This window comes from Mixophyes fleayi, chromosome 10 (genome assembly GCF_038048845.1).
Source record: "Mixophyes fleayi isolate aMixFle1 chromosome 10, aMixFle1.hap1, whole genome shotgun sequence".
Lineage (NCBI taxonomy): Eukaryota > Metazoa > Chordata > Amphibia > Anura > Limnodynastidae > Mixophyes > Mixophyes fleayi.
In genome coordinates this window covers 34,063,338-34,085,694 of record NC_134411.1, presented here as the reverse complement: position 1 = coordinate 34,085,694, position 22,357 = coordinate 34,063,338, and the positions used below count along the sequence as shown (strand labels likewise).

General features: G+C 42.0%; 2 protein-coding genes across 2 annotated transcripts in view; one reads left to right on the top strand and one right to left on the bottom strand.

Moving 5' to 3' along the window:
* ALKBH3 (alkB homolog 3, alpha-ketoglutarate dependent dioxygenase) overlaps positions 1 to 15,321 on the top strand; it is a 40,873-nt gene extending 25,552 nt beyond the window's left edge. The window contains exon 10 of the mRNA XM_075188368.1: positions 15,055 to 15,321. Within this exon, the coding sequence (XP_075044469.1) occupies positions 15,055 to 15,120 (66 nt within the window). The 3' untranslated portion in view covers positions 15,121 to 15,321. The remainder of the gene's footprint in view (positions 1 to 15,054) is intronic.
* Positions 15,322 to 20,273: 4,952 nt separating this feature from the next.
* Positions 20,274 to 21,620, bottom strand: C10H11orf96 (chromosome 10 C11orf96 homolog). Its single transcript, XM_075188365.1, has one exon. The coding sequence runs from the start codon at positions 21,292 to 21,294 to the stop codon at positions 20,914 to 20,916; it is 381 nt and encodes a 126-aa protein (XP_075044466.1). The 5' UTR covers positions 21,295 to 21,620; the 3' UTR covers positions 20,274 to 20,913.
* Positions 21,621 to 22,357: the final 737 nt, after the last annotated feature.

Below are 22,357 nucleotides of genomic sequence, written 5' to 3'. Positions count from 1 at the left end.
AACACACGGTTTATATAAAAGATCCACTGGTAACTCGCACAAATAGATATGTAAATGTTGATTGAAACAGACTCAGATTATGTTTTCATTGGCGGTGCCCTTAAATGGACTTACTGACAGGAAGTTGTGTGTGCACCAGAAAATACACCCCCCAATCTTACGAACTTCGATTGGGATAAGATTCTGAAACATTTGCATATTTATGTGTAAATATATTATATAAGCCAGCCTGTATATTGGGTTAAATGGCTAGTTATGAAAATTTCGTACCATCAAATCATTTCTTACACTACTACCATCCTTATCTGTACCTGTGTAACTTCACTGTCACAGGAGTCACGTTAAATGATGCAGGAACCTCTCTGATACACGACTGGTTTGTGGCTTTAGAAACTCGTTTGGGTTTTCTATGCCAATTATCATAACAATAAAAATATTTAGACAAATTGTAAAATTACTTTAGGAAGTTGCAAAAATGCGGACGCCTTAGAGCTTTATTTTTTTGTTGTTGTTGCTGTTTAATAAATCCACCTATATGTTTGCCATATATAGGTGTGCGGACAGATTTGTATATTAGTGCACAAAACAACCTGCTTACTTGTAAAAAGCGCATCCCATAGAAAGATACCTGCTGACCGCTACCTCTGTGTAAAGCGATGTAGGTTTTAGGTTCTGCTGTGAATAACCTGTAATGTGTTCTAAAAATAGTTTGTTAAAAAAATAAATATAATTTCAGTTGTGTTTTTGGTCCATTTAAGATCGGCTGTGGATGCAGCAACAGGTTGTTGAATACTTAAAACTCAAATCTGTCTCCATATCCTCAAGGAGGTAAATTACAATAATTATTTTGATTGCTTTGTTTCCTCTACTGTGACCTTAGAGCTGATTGTTGGTGGATGTTGTATGTTGTATGTTGCAGAAATGTGGAAAATAGTTTAAACAATAAAAAAAACTCTTACTAAATCTGTTTGTGACTCAGTGATTTCTAAGTAACACAACCCGTTACTGTATAGAACCAAAGCCACAACTGCTAGAAACAAACCGTGACAGTGTTACATCTGCTCCTTCATCAGATCCAGGAAGACCTGTCAATCAAATGATGTCTCCGTTTAGCATGTGCAAATCGCTCACAGGACTGTCCCTCAGTAATGTAGAAAACTGGAAAGATTATCATCCCCCCAACCATCTGCTTTATACCGGAAGCCCCTCAATATTTCAGGATCCCTCTTTGCACCAGCCTTGTCTCTGTCATTTGAGAATCCTCCTCCACGTCACCGGATGGCATTCTTTACAAGGAGGTGGGTGTCGTCTGTGCAAGCTGTGTAGGAGGAGGCAGGGTATATAAAGGAGGGGAGACCGGGAGTTGGACATAAGCAGGAACAGCTTTGGAGAGAGCTGCTCATTACACAGACTCAATACCTGGCTGCACAGAACCGACGGCAATCTACACTGACACCAGATCCTAACTGCACAGCATCCTCACTCTAGAGCCCTGCACAGCTTCCTCTCTGAAGCACTATACAGCATCCTCTCTAGAGCCCTAAACTGCATCTTCTCTGAAGCACTATACAGCATCCTCTCTAGAGCCCTGCACAGCATCCTCTCTGAAGCACTATACAGCATCCTCTCTAGAGCCCTGCACAGCATCCTCTCTAGAGCCCTGCACAGTATCATCTCTAGAACCCTGCACAGCATCCTCTCTCCTCCAACATGTCAATCATTCAGGCTGAGGACCAGCTCTGCTCCTACCAGGAGGCTATGCAGCAGAGTACCTACCTGCAGGAGGAATTCCCCCAGCCCTCTCCAGCCAGGGGCTACCTCCGGAAACGCAGGGAGAGCAGGCTCAGAACTCAGCTCCTGTCCTTCGAGGAGATCCGGGAGGTGGAGGAGGAAGGGTCTTCTCCCACCGAGGAGGAGAAAGCCAGAAAATCTTTCCTGCAATCCCTGGAGAGTTTGCGGAGAAGCTCCAATCACACTCACCCCCAGAGAGAGAAGTTCGGCAGCTACAGACTCAGCCTGGACTCCAGTGATTCGGACTCCACCCTGTGAGCAGGAGATACCTCCACCCTGATGCTGCCCTCCACTGCAACAACTACTACTTTAGGACTTACAAACCAGGGGAATGAAGCGTGCATTGAGTGTTAGTTACCTGGTTCCGTCCAGTGACCCTGGGACTGTTTATAACCAATGGCGTATTGGATTATAGAGTCCGTGGCGATGTTTGCACAATGGACTTGGTGTTTTATAGAACAGAATATCTATTTTTATATCCACATATGAATGTATGTGCAAAAGATCCCTCTTCAGCAATGTGAGTTTTCTAGTTTAACCCAGCGACTCTCTATATATAATGTCACCTTATATATTGGTGTAAGAGTTACATTGTGAATTGATAGTTTTACTACAGCAATATATCTATTTTCCTGTGACCTTCCTCAGTGAATAAAAATAATTTATTTAATTCGGATCTCCTTGGTGTCTGTATTGTGATGTTGGTACTTTTAAAAGTGAACAGTACATTCCAAAAGCTTTCAGCATAACCTCAATATCCAGTGCTGTAAGTATCATGCAAAACGTCGTTCCAGTAAGTAATTATCTGCAGGAATGGTTAACTGTGAGATGCATTTTAAAACATATTATTTTGGTGGCTGGAAAAGGTCCTTGTTCTGCGGATCGTTTTAGAGTTCAGCAACCTAAAAATAAAAAACTGCTAATTGGTAATATGATCAGTACAACTTGTTTGCACAAATTTATAGGTATATTATGATCGGATACTCCAAGAAGAATTACTTGCATCCATTCTAATATCCTAAACATTTTCCAGTTGTCTCTAGAACATATTACGTCTGCCTCCGTCCTTGTCTACCTGCTTCAAAGACCAGCAGATGGATATTTAGTTACCAGGTAAGTGTTCAGTACCGCTATCTGTCTGTGGTTTATGACATAGGTGCAAAACTCAGACCTGATACCAAGCTGCTTTAGACTGGACACAAATCAGCTCATGGGTTTCATAACAATTACCTACTGAGTCAGCAAGTGTCGTTAATAGGGTTATGTGGTGGATGGATCGGAGCTGGCTTAGGTAACCAGTGGGTCACCTGCCTGTCATGAACTACAAGTCCCAGCATACTGCGCCAGCTGAAGGGACCCATAATTATGTCACTTTTATTGTCTATAGGAACTTTAGTTCACATAGGTGCCCCAGTTTTCTGTTTTACAATGGAGCCCTAATTCTGAGTTCTGGAGTCTTAACTGTGCATTAATTAGTGACACACAGGAGGTGGGGTTACAATGTTGATCCAAAAGACCATTTGGGGGCTTAAAGATTGAATATGATGAACAGGCTGAGGCACCCTGTGGCTCTTCAGCTGCCGTCGACCTACAAGTACCAGCAGGGGGAGCCTTCCATAGCCACCAAGGTGAGTGGCTCCTCCCACTACACAGGTAGTCCCATGCTCTGGTACTTTGTACGTTCTCCTTCAGCTCTCGGTGCTCCTGAGTACCAGCTGGCCCTGCCATTGTGTGCTGTAATCCTTGGCATGAAGGTATGTGGTCACCACTAGATCACTGTTACATCAGTGTGGCTGGCAGGACTCTGTCAGGAGACCGTTCAGCACCTTGGACAGTTCCAACCAATCCAGCATTGTACAGAGGAACTACAACAGAAAGTGATTAAAACATTAACACATTAGATACATGAACTTGATTTCATATAGAGGTGTGTATGACACCAGACTCCAGTCACTTTGTCAGGTACTTCCCATGAGCACACTGCTGAAGCTGGACCCTGGTGTCAGTCTGTTGCTCCCTGTTGCCTCCATTCCCCTCCTCACATCATGTCACTGCACCTGTCACATGCAGCCCTGTCCTCACTAACACATCACTCATCTCCTGATATACTCTGTGCTGCTGGGGGACCCTGCTCCATCCACTATATAACTCTCAGTCTGTGGCTTCCTGCTGCCTCCATTCCCTTCCTCACATCATGTCACTGCCCCTGTCACATGCAGCTCTGAACTCCCTAAATGAATCATAGGAGTGTACAGGTTACTGCCTTTCAGAATATCGGTGCAATTTTATCCTGAAATAATCTGCACTACTGTTAACATTGCAATTATCTGATTGGCTGCAGTATTTTTTGTAAACACTTTTATCTCCTGCTCATCAATGTATTCACAGTTTTGAAAACTAGGGTTCACACAAATGTACATGAGATGGGAATTTAGGAAAGACAAAAACAACTGCTCTAACTCGAGTCAAAATATACTGTAAAAAGCATCACAAAATATGAGTAAACATTCCAATTGCAGACATGATGCTGTATATAGTGATATCTAGTTGTACTGTAGCCACGATTTGTTTTTTACGTGTTATTTTTGTTGTGCATTAAAAGGGTTAAATAACAAAAGTTGTTATAATATGTGGACAGCTCTTCAACAATTTGTTAACCATGTTCCTAAACCACATACAATGTATCCTGCTACTAATAGGGGCGTTTCCTTGGGATCTGTCTGTAGCGTTCATACCACAGATTATCAGCAGCGTGTGGAGATCTGAACACACAACTGTTATCTCTATAACCCTGTTCTGCAGACTGCACCATCGGGATTTACAGCGTTAGTTCAGTGCTATTCCCAGGTGCTAGAGTTTACCAGCAATCATTGTGTTCATAGGAACATTTAGGGCCTCATTCATTAAGACGTGTATTCTGCGCATGTTCAGTATTATACGCACGTATTTCGGCTTTGCGTGCACCCAAATTCCTCAAGGCACGGATCTCTTTTGAAATCGGGGGCAGGTCTGTGCTCTACTACCCCGGACACAGCAGGATGCGTCCAATACCTATGTGGATTATAAATGTGCAAAAGAACTCACAGGAGAATTAAGAAAAAATAATCTTACATTACCTAATAATAATAAAGGTATTAATGATAAAACAGTAAAAGAAAAAAAAAATTTTTTTCTTACACATGAGATACATTTATTAGGATGTTGTTGATGTCTACTGACCATAAAATACATTTTTACAGTTTCCTGTGATTGCAAACACATGTTATAGTATGCATACTAGACTGTCATCACTAGTACTCAGGCACATGTTATAGCATGCATACTAGACTGTCATCACTAGTACTCAGGCACATGTTATAGCATGCATACTAGACTGTCATCACTAGTATTAAGGCACATGTTATAGCATGCATACGGGGCTGTCATCACTAGTACTCAGGCACATGTTATAGCATGCATACGGGGCTGTCATCACTAGTATTAAGGCACATGTTATAGCATGCATACTAGACTGTCATCACTAGTACTCAGGCACATGTTATAGCATGCATACGGGGCTGTCATCACTAGTACTCAGGCACATGTTACAGCATGCATACGGGGCTGTCATCACTAGTACTCAGGCACATGTTATAGCATGCATACGGGGCTGTCATCACTAGTACTCAGGCACATGTTATAGCATGCATACGGGGCTGTCATCACTAGTATTAAGGCACATGTTATAGCATGCATACAGGGCTGTCATCACAAGTACTCAGGCACATGTTATAGCATGCATACGGGGCTGTCATCACTAGTATTAAGGCACATGTTATAGCATGCATACGGGGCTGTCATCACAAGTACTCAGGCACATGTTATAGCATGCATACAGGGCTGTCATCACTAGTACTCAGGCACATGTTATAGCATGCATACGGGGCTGTCATCACTAGTACTCAGGCACATGTTATAGCATGCATACGGGGCTGTCATCACTAGTACTCAGGCACATGTTATAGCATGCATACTAGACTGACATCACTAGTACTTAAGCACATGTTATATCATGCATACGAGACTGTTATCACTACTGATCAGGACTTAGATTATCCCTGTAGCTGGTGCAAGAGATATGCCAGAAAAATAAATAACTTTAACATGCATAGGGCTTGATTACGTGGCTGCGTGCGCTCCAGTTTGGCACGCATCTACTATACACTGACTTCGACAAAACGCCCCTTCCGCGTTCAGTTCACTGCCCGAAATCGGAGGCTGTAATAAGTGTCCTTTGCGCTCGCAGGCGCACGGAACAGGGCTGCGTTCATAGACGTATCCCCCGGTTCTGGGCATTGCACAGAGTGATTTTGCGGGCGATACGTACAGCAACGGTAGATACGCCCCTAATGTCTTACAGGAAAGGAGAGATGGATTATACAGCTGTAATCATGTTTTCAGTGTTGGGACGTGTTGCTGGTTGATGGCTTCGCAGACAGTCCAACCCCTGTTCATTCTACACAGAGGATTCCTCAGGTTGTTTCCAGTTCTTCTTATTAAAATCAAGTTGTATTGTCGCCTTCTTTGCTTGGTTGCACTTTAAACATAACCCCTGTGTAACATAAGGAGCGAGATTGTAAGACGTTGGATGATTGAGCACTGGCTGGTTCTATACATGTGAAGAGCTGTCACTCAGAAGGTGTGAGGAGTGGTATTCAGATAACAGCAGCCGAGACGAAATATTGTTCTTCACTAGGAATCCCAGGTCGTGTCTCAGACCTGACAGATGGAGAAAAGGGATACTGTATGCCTGCAGCTGACATGTTATAAGGAATAATGCACTAATTGGCTGTAGTCCCACATCATGACCAATAACACCTGGGGGTAAATGTATTAACCTGCGCTTTTTGCAAGTCACCGATATTCTGCGACTTTGCAGGGGAAATTAAAAGCGGCAATAGCTTTAGCAAGTTTTGCCTTTAAAACCATTGCCGCTTTAAATTTCCCCTGCAAAGTCGCAGAATATCGGTGACTTGCAAAAAGCGCAGGTTAATACATTTACCCCCAGGATCCTTCCTTGTCCTATACTCCCTACAGACTAAAGCTTCCTCTCACATTACATGTCAGTAACCATAAGAATCCTTGTCTGCATTGGCTAATATTCACCACTGAGGGGCGCTGTATTTAGAGCTGAATGCCCATATTGGGCCAAATTAATAGTTAGGAGCAAAAGCATTAAAATGAACAAATTTGCTCCCGGACAAACCATATTGCAATGTAATGGGTGCAAATGCATTATTTATTTTGCATGCTGGGAATATACCGTTTGCTTTTGCATTTAGCGCACAAAGACTTAATTTTTGTCCTGCAATTTAGAGTTGAGCTAGAGCACGCCCCCTTCCGACTCTAAATCTAAGATCTACAGAAATCTATTATGGATCTACCGCCTGGTTAATTAGGTTGTGTCAATCACAGGTGATCTTGTCGTACATAGTAATATATCTGTGGAAAGTCACCTGAGATGTAGTCTATGTGTAACCAAATATATAGGTCAGTGTGTTCCTGTAAGCAATAATCTACATTATGTCCCTTAGCCGTGACCTCTTTACATACGGCACAGGGATTAAATCACGCGTGGAGAAAACAGTATTGACGTCACTTATGGTGCATGAGATGTGCTGACAGTGAGATAGATACGGATCACATAATCCGTTAGTAAGTACATGATAACATTGACTCCAATAACAGACAGCTCTGTTATATATTACAGTCTTGGCAGACTAGGTTTATGTACTAAGTGAAGCAATGAGCGCTTCTGGCCAGAGATAGGCGGCTCCTCTTTGGTGAAATACAATATATAAAATAGATAGGGAGCGCAATTTACTATACTAAGTCCGAGGGATATATTTACTAAACTGAGGGTTTGAAAAAGTGGAGATGTTGCCTATAGCAACCAATCAGATTCTAGCTGTCATTTATTTACTGCATTCTAGGAAATGACAGCTGGAATCTCAATGGTTGCTATAGGCAACATCTCCACTTTTTCAAACCCGCCATTTAGTAAATATACCCCTGAGAGTTGCATAAATAATTAGACTATGTAGGTGACGGCAGAGTAGCAGTAAGATTGTAAAGGAGTTATCACACACAAAAAATAAAATAAAAAATAAAATTAAATAATTGAATAAGCTAAAATTAGATAAAATGAAATAAAAAAAAAATAATTGACGTGAAAAAAAGATAATGAGCTGACCAAAGAAACTATCAATGGTATAAATAGTACATTCTTACCGTGCAGGGAGTAACGTTATTAGCTTTTTGCAGAGTACGAGCGGAGCGGCAGTGGAATCGTTAACATACACTTCAACTAGAACGTGAAGAATCTCTTACCCTGGCTCTCCCTACCACGCTCTGCTGTCAAAGTTGAAAGGTGTTCTTTAGTCGGGTCCCCACCGGACTTAGTTTCTTCTCTGTTCGGCACTCTGTGCTGTCCAGTGTTGGAGAGTGAAATGCGCGTGGCCGCGGAAGTACGGTCGCCCGCCAGTTACCATGAAGGATACAATTTGTAGTGTGGACCAACGCGTTTCGTCTCTGTTCGGCACTCTGCTGTCCAGTGTTGGAGAGTGAAATGCGTGTGGAACACTGAAATACTGTCGTCCGCCAGTTACCATGAAGAATACAATTTGTAGTGTGGACCCGACGCGTTTCGTCCAGTAGCAACTTTTTCAAGAATGAAATTGGAGTGATGGTAAAGCTACAAATAGTGTCTCCCCTACACCTACTGGATAGGACATAATCTCTTTATTAAAACTAATAAAATCAAGTTAACATGTGGCCAATAATTAGGCTAGTGGTGGAGATATGTTCTGCAAAATTGTAACAAGATAAAATTAAAAATAAACAAAGACGTAATGGACAGAGCTGCGTTCACGGACGTATCTCCCGGTTCTGCGCAGAGTGATTTTGCGGATGATACGCACAAAATCGGCAGATACGTGCCTTGATGAATATTTGTCTTTAGTCCCTTTTTATATTTTTAATAAGTACTGCAATGCGAACGTTAAGTGCTCTCTTAGTCCGTCCAACATATTGCAGGCCACAAGGGCGTTCAAGCATTCATATTATTCCTTCTGAATTGCAGTTGATCACGTGTTTTATGGAGAAACTTCTTCCATTGGACTTGAAATGAGTTATAGGTTTGGTTGAAATCTGTCTGTTGTTTTTACAGCTCACAGTAATGGAAGCCATATGTTGTTTTCTTCTCTTTCTGTAATAAAAGGTGGATTACAATTTTTCGGCAAAATGTTGCATCATTTCTTGGCAGGTCTGTAGATAATTGTCGGTTTCTCTGAAAGAAACATTTTTCTTCTTCATCCAACTCAAGAATATGTCATTGCTTATGAATGATTTCTTCCACCACTGTGGTGTTACTATTAAATTGTGTAATGAATGTACGGATCCTTCTGTGTTTTCTTCTCCTTGAGGAGCTGTTCTCTGCTATCACTTTTCTTTGCTTCCTCTAATGCCAGAGGGACCCACTTTTCATTATAGTCCCTTTAAATGAACTGTTCTTAAGGTGCATTCCTTGTATTTTGAAAACGTCATTGCTGGTACAATTTCATCTCACTAATCGAAATTGGCCACCCATTTCGTGAGATGGTAAGTGTTACAGTCCACCGCTTTTGTGTATGTTTTCGTTTGGATTAATTATCCACATATATTGTTAAATCCAAAAACGGTACTTAAATCGGGCTGTTTCTGCAGTAAATTCTAAGTTGCGGCTGACGTAGCTTAGAAATTTGTGAAGGTCTGTCTCATCACCATCCCATATGAAGAATACATCTTCAATATAGATTTTCCAACATTTTAGATTGGGTAGGTGTAGATTGTTAGACTAAATATGGTCATCTTTCCAGTTTGCAACAGAGATTCGTATAAATGGGTGCGAAACTCGTTCCCATTGCAGTCCCGCTGATCTGCTTGTAGAAATCTACATCTCATTTTAGTTTGTAATTTATTTCATTTTTTTATGTGTGATAACTCCTTTACAGTCTTAATGCCACTCTGCCTTCACCACATAGTCTATTTATTTATGCAAATCTCTGACTTCATAGAGTGAATTGTGCTCCCTAACTATTTTATTTTCTCATACGTTTAGCGGTGACTAGCTTGGGATATTAAAGTTAATTGCAGCTTCGTGCCCTGAGCTCTAATAAGACTAAGATGCGATACGAATGACCTGTTGTACATGGCATTTCCGTCAAGCATTACCTACAGTATACTGTAATCACAGCACACAGCTTTATACGTTACGGGCAACTGCTGATTGATTCACAGACAGCGCTAAGGTTACATGTATTCATTATTATCACTATTATGTGTTTATTTTGTGTTGCATGTTTTAGTGTTACACTACATTTATTATGACACAATTAACATCACTACTCATTTTTGCTTATACTGTAAACAATACCTTATATATAATTTGTTCTTAAATAACTTCCTTTGCGGCCACATTTTACGTCAGGGTCCAGTTTTTAATGAGTCTATAGATCTGCTTTAACTTATAGTTTTACCAGTAGTAGAGACAACAAGGAGTTGATTTACTGAAACTTCTAAAAAGGAAATGTAGAGGTGTGGCCCATAGCAACCAATCAGGTGTTAGCTGTCAGAATTCTAGAATGTAGTAGATAAATGATATCTAGAATCTGATTGGTTGCTATGGGCAACATCTCCACTGTTTCAAACCAGCAGTTTAGTTAATATACCCCTTAGTGTCTTACGACTTTGTGTCTCTGTGATTTCAGTCTGGAGAACTCCAGTTGTTTCCATACAGACAGGTAGCAGACATGCAATATAAAACAAAATGGCAGACATGGGCACTTGGAATAAATACAATATTTTACGTTTAACGGTCAGATCATGAGCATTTTTACAACCTCTGGCCCAATTGGGCAGACATGTCATTCTGGGACTTGTAGTTCCACAACAGCCGGAGAGCCAATGGTTGCCTACGCCTGCCGTAGACGTCTTATATATTATAGACATACTAATCTCTAAATATTCACTTAAACATAGGGACATGTACTCCTAGCACTGACGTCAATCATAATTAGATTTTTAATTTGACCTCGAGCTGTCACCTGGTTTACATGTAATATGTTGCATGATCTAACAGGTAGCATGTACACCTGATCTGAACACGGTTATGTACCCCTGGATTTCCAATCTCTGAACTTCTGCCCTGCTGATGACACTATTTTTACATTTTATACCTCACCTTTTACATGAATAGTCAGTAAAAATAATGTACATAATTACATTTTACTAAAGTTGTCATCAAAACCTACTCTCAAGGGTCCACAACTCTGGTAGAGCCCCAAGGGCCGTCTTTCGCTACCACCGTTGGGTAAAATCCAATCATTATCCAACATGACCCCATTTATTGTGCTTAAGCCATAATAAAATATACATAAAATATATAAAATAAATATAGAATGTAAACCCAACTTCTTCCACTAGGAATATTCAAATATGACTACATTTATTTACTCTGTCTGTAATATCTGTAAATATATATATATATATATATATATATATTTACAGATATTGCCATGTATAAATACTAGGTGTGTAAAACTGTATTATAAATATTTTATTTTATTCTTGATTGTTACTAATTTCATGCAAAATTGTGGTGACCACAGCTGTCAATCAGAAATGAGCTTTAAGTTGCACAAGATGCAAGCTGATATCTGACTGGTTGCTATGGGATACAGCGCATTACTTTGGCTTGTAGGGTATGCTGGGACTTATAGTGTCACAACAGCTAGCGATACACAGGTTCCCTTACATTAAATAACATAATGTGTTCAGCCTGGAAGATGGTTTGAAATAGACCAGACTTTACTTCAGGTTTAGACTTCTCACGTCCAAGGTCATTAGTCAGTGGGGTCCGGATGTGCAGATACAACTTTTTGGTTAGGTCACTACAGAAGTAGTTGTTGCAGTGGAGGGCAGCATTGAAGTGGAGGTATCTCCTGCTCACAGTGTGGAGTCCAGGCTGAGGCAGTGAATGTGATTAGATCCTCAAAGGCAGAAGCGGAGTTCTAAGCCCGCTCTCTTTGTCCAGATGGAGATACTGAGGATGAAAAATCCAGTGTTTTGCCATGCATTCTGCAGTCTGTGCTGCAGGGGGAGCTGTGTGCCAAGCCTTCTATCTAGCAGCAGAGCAGTGCGAGAAAGAAAAGATTGTCACCCATATCCCTGGGAATACCAATAATTGTCTCTATAAATGTGAATCAGAACGGCAAGGAATGCCTGAGGTGCAGGATGCATCTTTATATACCTGTACTTTTATTTATTATTTTATTTATTAACAGATTTTTATATAGCTTTTACACATTAAGCAGCGCTTACAATCTATATTCCCTACCACATGGACAGACACACAGGGGTTCATTTTTGTCAGAAGCCAATTAAACAACGGGAGGAAACCGGAGCACCGGAGGAAACACACGCAAGCACGGGGAGAACATACAAACTCCAAACAGGTTGGAATCGAACAATGCTCACCACTGTGCCACCATGCCACCTCAATATATATTATTTTAATATACTAAAGCGACATTCCATAAGAACGAGGTTCATGCATTCCGTTTTGAGGACAGTTATGGTAACTGAATCTCTATAGTGGTAACATTACGATATAACATGAAGGGAGAGTCAGACAGTATCCCAATTTGAGGGGCCTGTCCGGCTTCCTGACAGTCTCCTTGTTTGTTCTCTACCACCGATGTGCTCAGCAATTCACGGGTGCTTTCAGGCGAAATTGGGGGAGTTGTGGGTTGCATAACACTTTGGAAGTGCTTCTCACGCTCTGGGGGGACGCGCTGGTACCAAGCCCCCGATGCAACACGGCCACATCCTATTTATCTGTGTAGTGTTGTCCCTACATTCCAGCTGGACAATGTTGGGAGCTATGGTCTGGTCTTCTGCACGGTAAATACAGTCTTGGCTGCAGCATCAGACTTACACATCTCTTTATATAACCCATTGTGAAGCTATTGAATATCACATGACTTGGCTGGACCTCTTTATTGATGACAACAGGGGGATTGGGAGACTGTGAACGTTTAACCTTCCCTTTAGTAAATACATCTGGAAATTAATGCTGTACATTATTAGTTTTCATTAAGGTAGTAAGAAAAATGTTTCTTTGTTTTCATTTTTATATATCTCTTTATAAAACCTACAATAAATGGGCAATTTTTCTGGCAATTATTAAGCCACAGCCACTTTTTTAAGATCATATTTTACCACCTTGTAAAAGTTAATAAAATATTTGTACATCTTTAGCACACAGAGAATGGAAAAAGCAGTAAATAATGTGCCTGCAAACTCAATGCCCACCATATACAGTTATATGCCAAGAATAATAGCTCCATGCCCACAATACCCAGCCTCGTGCCACCCTAGCCTTATAAAATAGTCATAGATGCTTACTCTCCAGCAGTGTCTGAGAGACTCCAATATTTCTAGGAGTTTTCCTGGAGCCCCAAGAGAGCAATGTAAAGTTCTACTTTCCTGGTGAATCGCGCCATCCTGATTACCCTCTGTCTTATGCCAAGAGTTATGGCATTGAGCAGCGCAGGTGCTGGATTAAAGAAACAATCCACACGACCACATCACTATATAAATTAGTAGTTTTACAATGAAAACAGTAGGAGAATTGGCAGTATGGCATATACTCCCCACTTCCACCACTGTGTGTTATATATATATATATATATAATTATATAATGTAAGTGAGTGGAATGTGATAGTGTTACAATGAAGGCAGTAGGAGAAGTGGCGGTATGGCGTACCACCGTATACACCCCAATTCGAACCCTGTAGCAATCGCTATATGTTATAAACATCCTTTGTGTAAGTGATAACGCTCTGAATCATGTCTTATGTGACTAATTCCAGCCCTGTGGATGAATCACTCTCCTGTAGAGCTACAACTTAGCAAACATGTCATATATTATATAATTTACCAGAAAGAGAAAAATAGTGCGATTGAAAAATCTCAGCACGTTATGATAGAACGCTAATACTCCCATGAACTATTTTCCTATAAGTATATACTCCCGTCGCGTTAACGTGGCAACAAGATTTCCAAAAAACATAGAGGAAAGAATCTATCATCCTTAGAGACATGACAAATGAAATCTCAAGTCACACATGATCTAAAAGATAAGTAGTAAAATAATTCATCAGGTTATGTCTCATTGTGTCTTTTGGCAGGAACGTTTGTGTATAAATAGAAGTAATAAGACCAATGACATGTTTTAGGCCAAAAAATATGCATCCGATCTACTCTGCCAACCAAGATGCCATGTGCTGTGCCCAGGGTTTGCTCACCTGGACGGCCCCATGGGTTATATCTGAAGATTGTCGTTTAGAGGTTAAGTTACTTGTGGATTAATATGTACAGATTAGTAGCGTAATGTTGGTTAGGCAGCAGAATATCTAGGACCTCAGGGGCAAACGCAGGATTTGTAGAGGGGGGTTTCCACACCACGCCACCAGTGGGCGTGACCAGCATGCATGGGGGCGTGGCTATAATTTTAGACAGTGCTTGGCTGCTCTCCAACTCTTCCTATCCCCATAATACACATGGGCAATGCTGCGTACACTACTGTTAGGTGCACGCAGCTCTCCCTTTTCAAGCAGAGCTGTGGGAAGCTGGAGCAGGGTCCAGCCACCTCAATTATACAGTGCCCCAGGCGTATATGGGGGGTTTCCAGGCAATAGGAAACCCCCCTCGGTTTGCCTATAGACCTCACTTATCCACGTAAACTAACAGTACCTTTATTTTTTTTAATTTCCCAGGAATAAATGGACATACTGGTTTGTAACCGTTTCCAACGGCCGTCCGGCCGTTTATGTAGACAGTGACTAGACTTATAGAACCAGTGTAACCTGGATCTAACATGTCAACTGCCGATAGATCCAAGTTACATAGAATCTTCCAGTTCTGGCCGTAGGGAAGGCCTGAGATCGGTAGCTCTCGTTATGAAATAAAAAATAAACAAAGTAACAAAAGCTACAAAACAAACGCTCACTTTATGTCTAGGTCTTCCAACTTTGTAATACCTTATGTCAGATACGTATAGTTCTAAACATCTTCCACAGAGGAGACTGGACAAGTTGACGCTGTAATTAAATAAATGTAAGTGTTACAGATAAACAGTCTGAATTCTGTGCTTTGTTAATCTATGTTCCTGGTCATTTCAGGTGTGGATGTTCCCCTGGACACAAGATGACCAGACAAAGTCTGAATCCAGACTGATTAAAGTCTAATCTAGTACAGGCTGTGACCGGTGGATCTCTGCACAATCACGTCAGGCCGTGCACAAAGTTTACTCAAGACGTACACAAAGTTTAATATCAAAGGCTTCTGCGCCAGAAGAGATTTAATATTGCAGCAATATATATTCCCGGCAGACTTTCTGTTATACAGTTCAGTCCTCTGTACCGAGCTTGTTTTCATGCAGGAAGAATATTGACATCAGCTCCTAAATTTATTGCTTTTATTTCTGTGTAATAGATCCAGAGGAAATAGCTCGGCTGAGAGTGTTCTGTAAACGTCGGACAGTGATCTGTGGCAGAGGCAATGCCTTACAGTGGAGGAAAATATAATACAAGGACTGGTAATAAGCATAAAGGATGTGTACAGAGGTGGAACACTGTGTGATCAGGGGCCCACAGCAAAGACTGGGTAGGGGCCCGAGGATAGGGCTGTAACCTCACAGGCCCCCACTCTCTGTTCTCAAAAGTGAGGAGGCCTCTTCTAAGAGGGGGGGGGGGGGGGTTGTGAGTCCTCAGAGTTATGGGGAAGACCTCCGCGGGGGGGGCGACTAGCTTTGCTGTAGCCCCCACCTTCGGGCCCCCCAAAGCCCACACCTCCTGCATCCACAGTAGTCCCGCCACTGATTCTGTATACCGAACCTTCTTTTAGAGCATTTGGAAAGCCCATTATTTCAACCCATGTATCTAATAAGATTGCAAGCTCTTTCAGTTAGGATATATTTTTTTTCTTAAGGGGGGACAGGAATACAACTTAAACAAATTAAAAATATTTAAGTTTTTTTTTTACACAGGTTCAGCTGGAGCAATTTCATAATACATTTTCATTCCAGACCCAAAGTTATACCAGAAACATTAAAGATTTTATTTTTACCCCACTTTAACAGCACTTCAGTTTATCGCATCGTATTTCCTGCAACGTATACTAAATATAAATAAATTGCATTATCTTTCGGAAGGTTAATTTGTGGTTTCCAGACATTCATTTACGTCAGAGTTTATTTGCATTGCCAGGGAAACACATAAAGCTGCTCCCTAGATACAATTGTATCCAGTGCAGAACTGTGTCATATATAGGTAATGAAAATAAACAAATCCGCCTTTCTCTCCCTAAAGAAAAGAGCAACGTAGTTCGTAAAAGTCTGAGAAAGACGTATACAGTTCTCCTTTCTTATAATGCCCCTGTATAAAGGCACTCTCACCTATCACCAGGTATATTCTCTGTATTACAGATTATATAAATGTATTAATTCCATTATAGGTCCCCCTTAAATAATCCCACCACTGCTATGAAGCTCATTGGTACCTGCGTTATAAGCTGGTGGGAGCATCATTCAAGGCAATAAATTTAAGTCATCTAAAAAGGTGGAGACCTCCATTTAAACATTTTTTGGGTAGACACAGGTCTATCCAACATTCAACCATTAACAAGAGGGATAGACAAACTAGATATTATGTATCAAAGTGTCTTGTTGTGGACTCAATGCATCCTGTGCCCCTAGGCTGACAAAATAAAAGGACATTAAAAGTAGCTTGTAACGCTGACACCAGGGCTGCCAAGAGGAATTCAGGGCCCCAGTACAACAACTTCATGGGCCCCCCTTATAGTTGAGCACGGCAAAATTAGAAATGTGTGTGCTTATACCATTGGGGCGTGGCTAGCAGGTGAAAAGCGCTAGACCCTGAATTCGCCGGAGCGTGACATATGCCCCAGCACTCCTGACTTTCAGGACACCTAGCACCACAAGTAGTATATAAAAAATGCAGTGTGTACAGAAAGAGTACACAGTCTTGACCTGCCCCTTAGATTGGGCAGAACAGTCACCAAAAATTGGGATTGTCCCACTAGAATCAAAACATTTCACAGACTCTCCTGCTCTCTTCTACCTGTTCTTGTCACTTTCACCACCTGTGGCTGCTGGTTTCATTTGTTGCGGCTTGACTGGATCCTGGAATGTTGGGGGCCCTATTTGGAAGAAAAAAATTCCAAACAGCCCCGGTGTTAAATCAATAGGACCCATGATTAATAATTAGGCCTTCCTCCAGCCCCAACATTGAAGTAATAGTATTCCTGTTTAATAAATAAACCCTCCCTCCCTCCAAACAGCCCCAGCAACAAAATTAATAATATTTACATTTAATAAATATACCTATTTCCTGCAACCATCACTGCCATTAAATAATTCATAGTCACATTTAATAAATAGACATCATTCTCCCCAAACTCATCCCCACATTCAATTAATAGCCCCCAAACCACCCCATCTTAAATTAATAGTCCCCACTATTAAATTGCCCCACCTTCACCCCAGAATCAAAATAGCACCCATTAATTAGCCACCACCTACCTCACACACACATTGCCACAAGCCCCCTGTGCCATCACACACACATTACTGTGCCCCTTCATCACAACCACCCTGTGCCCCCTTATGATCACACTGCACCCTCCATGCTGCTTTTCTCCCCTTCATCACACTCTGCCATTCTGCTTTTGCCCCTCTTCACACTCTGCCATGCTGCTCCCCCCTCTTCTTCATCACCCTGTGCCTCTCCCCCCCGTGCTCTTCATCACCCTGTGCCTCTCCCCCCCCGTGCTCTTCATCACCCTGTGCCTCTCCCCCCCGTGCTCTTCATCACCCTGTGCCTTTCTCTCTTCTCCCCTCTTCTTCATCACCCTGTGCCTCTCTTCTCCCCTCTTCTTCATCACCCTGTGCCTCTCTCTCCCCCATCTTCTTCATCACCCTGTGCTTTTCTCCCCCCCCCCCCGTTCATCACCCTGTGCCTCTCTCTCCCCCGTTCTCCTTCATCGCCCTGTGCCTCTCTCCCCCCATCTTCTTCATCACCTTGTGCTTTTCTCCCCCCCCCCCCCCCCTCCCCGTTCATCACCCTGTGCCTCTCTGTTTTCCTTCGTTCTTTTGCTTACCTTTGTGTTGCTTCTTTCATCTCTTTTCTTTTCTTCTGTCTTGGTCCTCTCTGCGCCGTTCCTCACTGAATGTTGAGCACGACGTGATGACATTCAGTGCAAAGGGAGGAGGGAAGAGGGATGTCGACCCTGCGATCATGTGAGTATTTGTATACTCACATAATCACGGCGTTGGCACCCGCAAAAAAAAAGAAAGAAAGGAAAACAGATAAAAAAATCAGGACATATTCCTCTGCAGCTGCTCAGAACTTCATCTTTCCACCCCGTCCACATAATGTAGTGGTCACAATCTACAGTGTTGTGCACAAATACATGGATAGAATTATTCACAAGAAAAAAATTTATCCACTCCTCATCTAGAGCCCAAAATTTTTTTACTTTACAATAGACGTGACCATGGCCTTAGCAGTGTGGAGTTGATATGTTCTCCCCGTGTTTGCGTGAGTTTCCTCCGGGTGCTCCGGTTTCCTCCCACACTCCTAAAACATACTAGTATTAGTCTCTCTCTGTCTGTCTGTGTGTATGTTAAGGAATTTAGACTGTAAGCTCCTATGGGGCAGAGACTGATGTGAGCGAGTTCTCTGTACAGCGCTGCGGAATCAGTGGTGCTATATAAATAAATGGTGATGATGAACCACCTTATAATGCAACATTTTTCGCCGTTTGCACATCTTACCCCTGCAGAACAACATGGTTTTGCACAGCGGCAAAATTGCACCTTCCAGGTGGAGTTAGTTGAAATAAACAGACAGTGGTGTAATTCCTGGCAATCTGCAATATCTCCATGCATTAAATGTTACTCACCCGTCATAAACACGTACAGTGCATTCATGCACATAACACCAGAATACACCTAAGCGATAAGCAGAGCACATTTCAAATAGAAAACAGTCAAGCTCACCCCAGTTTTATTTTGGTTATACATTTATGAAGACCGTTATGACCATTGTTAGGTATAGAACTAGAGAGATCCAGAAGTTAGAATATTCTATGTTATTAGAATCCAGCTATATATACACAATAAAAGGTTATTTACAAACGTGCATATTGATTTACACATCTGAGTGTTTTGGATCTGCACCTAGTTTTGTGCCTATATCTGTAGAGGTGCGCAATGGGAAAAATCACATTAAAGTCCTACCCATAAGCACTATAGGACCAGCAACCTTTATTCATGTCAGCTTTCACGTTTTCTCTTAATACGCTTCTTAGTTTATCCTCATTTAGAGCTTATAATGAAGAAAGTGCAGTATTAATGGAGGTGTCATAAAGAAGGTTTTTATTACAGGGGTAGAAATCCACAGGATTGTAAGGTCACAGAACAGTATTTGCACTGTCACACTTTTATAAATCGCAGCAAGAAAATATGGTGTCTTAGAATGGACACTGATTGAGATAATTGCCTTAGTCTGCCATTATACAGGTCAGCCCCCCCAAAAATCACTGTAGTGGCTTTTAAATTTCAGGTTACACCCTTGCCTAGAATTTAATAAAAACCTAAAATACCAAGAACATGAACCAGGTTTACAGTCTATATTAATATCACCCAATTGCAGAAGGAACGTGACTCATTACGTTAATACTATGGTGAAAAACATTGTAAGGTTTCAAGACTCCAAGTTCCCTGATCCAGAAACCTGAGAATTCCCAGGATAGTTAGATGTCATTTATCGCTTTCTATTTTGCAGATCTACTGCTTTACAACAGGACGTCAGCCTGTATCATACATTTTATTGATACATATCCACTACCACCTTCAATCTGGTGCAAAAAACGGAGATACTTCTATAAACAGGAGTAACCTCATCCCAGATTACTAACAATTTAATGGATCCTGCCCAGGTGTTTCAGCCCCTGCTTAATGTGACAAGAGAGCAAAGATATACTGTAAAAAAAAAAAAAAATTGCTACTGTACAAACCATGTTACAATGCAAGGGGTGCAAATTAATTTATTATTTTGCATGTCAGGTAAATACTGGCTGCTTTTTCATGTAGGACACAAATACATGATAGCTTATTTGTACACGGTCATTTAAAGTTGATCTAGGTCATGCCCTAACTCAACTATGTCCTCATATTTTACATTTACCTTCCCCCCTCCAATGCAACATGGTTTTGCCAAGGAGCAAAGTTACTCCTTTTCTGTTGCTTTGCTCTCCTTAATGACTCAAGCCTAGAGATGTCAGTTTCTAGATTAAATACTACACAGGTTCTCAGAAATACTTTGCAAATGGTGTTTATTTAAAATAGTTTAAATGTAAATATTCATGTAATAAATGCAGAGAGCGGTGCAGGTGCAAAAATAGACATTTATACATTAACTTTTTTGTTTGTTTGGTTTTTTTTTTACAAAAATAAGCTTAAACCCTTTCCTGCAAAGGGCTGGTGGAGCAACTCTGTTCAGAAGGTCGGATTGGTAGGTATAGGATCCCAGCTGTCAGTTCAAGTCCAACACAAACTAGTCTCAATCAGCAGCTGATCCCAATTGGACAATCTACCCCCCTTCCCCCTCCTATCTCCAGCCTGGACTTGCAATGCAAGGTTAACTCCTTCAATGCCAAAGTGCATCTGCTTCTTGTGCCAAGTCCAGCAGTCTCAGGCCACTTGTCAACCACCACAGGGCAATTGCATTAATATATTTGTCCCAACTGCCCTTAAATCTGTCAGTCTCACTTTCTAAAGTCAGGTAGACTGGCTCGTACCTGCTGCGCCCTCTTGTGGTCCCCAGTGGTAACGCACCGAAAAAAGCCCAGAGTGTGCTTGCAGCTTTGAGGGGGGGTGGGGGGTGTTAAAGTCTGGAGAGAGTTAACCCTTTGTATGCCTGATGAGTGGATATGGGGGTTGGCAGGGAGAGGGCAGGTCACAGTGTGGAGTCCGAGTCGCTGGAGTCCAGGCTATGGCGGAGCTTGCAGCTGCCAAGTTTCTCTCTCTGGAGGTGCATATTGTGGGAGCTCCTCCGGAGACTCTCCAGGGACTGCAGGAAAGACTTTCTGGCTTTCTCCTCCTCAGTGGGGGACACCCCTTCCTCCTCCACCTCCTGGATCTCATCAAAGGTGACAGGTTGGGTCTTGAACCTGCTCTGCCGGGGTCTCCTCAGTTTGCCCTTGCCCCTCAGGGTCCTGGGTTGAATGGGCTGTGGGTATTCCTCAGTTGCCCCGCTGTAGTGGGGCATCACTGCCTGGTAACTGGAGCAGATGCCCAAGGACTCTACCTGCTTGGCAGACATGACGACTGAAGACATGATGGGAGAAATCTGAATAAATCTGTGCAATGGGTGGGTGATTCACCAGCTGCTTGGCATCAGATGGATCTCCCTCCTGGCTGATCTGCAGTGGGTATGATGCCACCCTGCAGCCACAGTAGACTGGGGTGTCAGGGTAGATATGTGCAATGGAATTAGAGGGTAATCAGAGTGGGCAGTAATAATAACGTCCATTGATCAGGCCTGGATCCTCTGGTACCAGCCTGGCTGGGGGCATCTGACTCCTGGGCTAAGCTGTGGTCTCTCTCTCTCAGAGGAAAGGCTGCTGGTTGTGTGTCTGTCTCCCAGCTTTATAGTTTTGCCTCCTCCCTCTCACATCCCTTCTGATGACAACACGCTCCTTGTAAAGGCTTTGAATCTGCAGCTTGCACATTAGTGACGTTTCCAGACAATTTCTCCTTCCAGCTCCCCCAAATCTTAGGTGATTTCCTGGTCACAAGGCGCCGTGTGAACGTCACCTCTTGCTGTGGCTGCTGTGGAACTACAAGTTCCAGCAGGCAATGCCAGCTTCACCGGAGCTGAGCCACAGGTCGCCTTGACCTGTAATTCACAAGACACACCTTTGCAATTTGCATTTAATTTACGTTAAACCCACAATCACAGCATTCTGGTTATGTTCTTCACATTAGCAATATCATATCACTTCCATTAGTTCAGTGCTTAGTAATTGTCATCACAAATCAGAACGCTAAGATTTAAAGGCACATTATACAGACACTTTGGCCGTTATAGAAATGTATATTGTACATCTATCCCTGCTGGAGATTTTACTATGTCTATGACATGTTGTGTTCCAGAATTATGGAACTGTAAAGAAATGCAGCGTGGTCTAACGTGTATTTCATAGGTTTGGCCACTGGGGGGCACTGTTCTAATAGAGACATGTATTCATTTATTATTGCTATTAATTATTATTATTATTATCATTATCGTTTATTTATTACCATATAAGACCAGCAGCATTTATGCCAAACATAGGAGTGAAAAGTATGACTTTAATTCATTCAGCCTAGGTTAATCCATCATGGGGAAAAAAAATAGG

Bases quoted from the DNA above. Each gene is read 5' to 3' on its own strand.
- C10H11orf96 (XM_075188365.1), bottom strand. From the start codon at position 21,294: ATGTCTTCAGTCGTCATGTCTGCCAAGCAGGTAGAGTCCTTGGGCATC.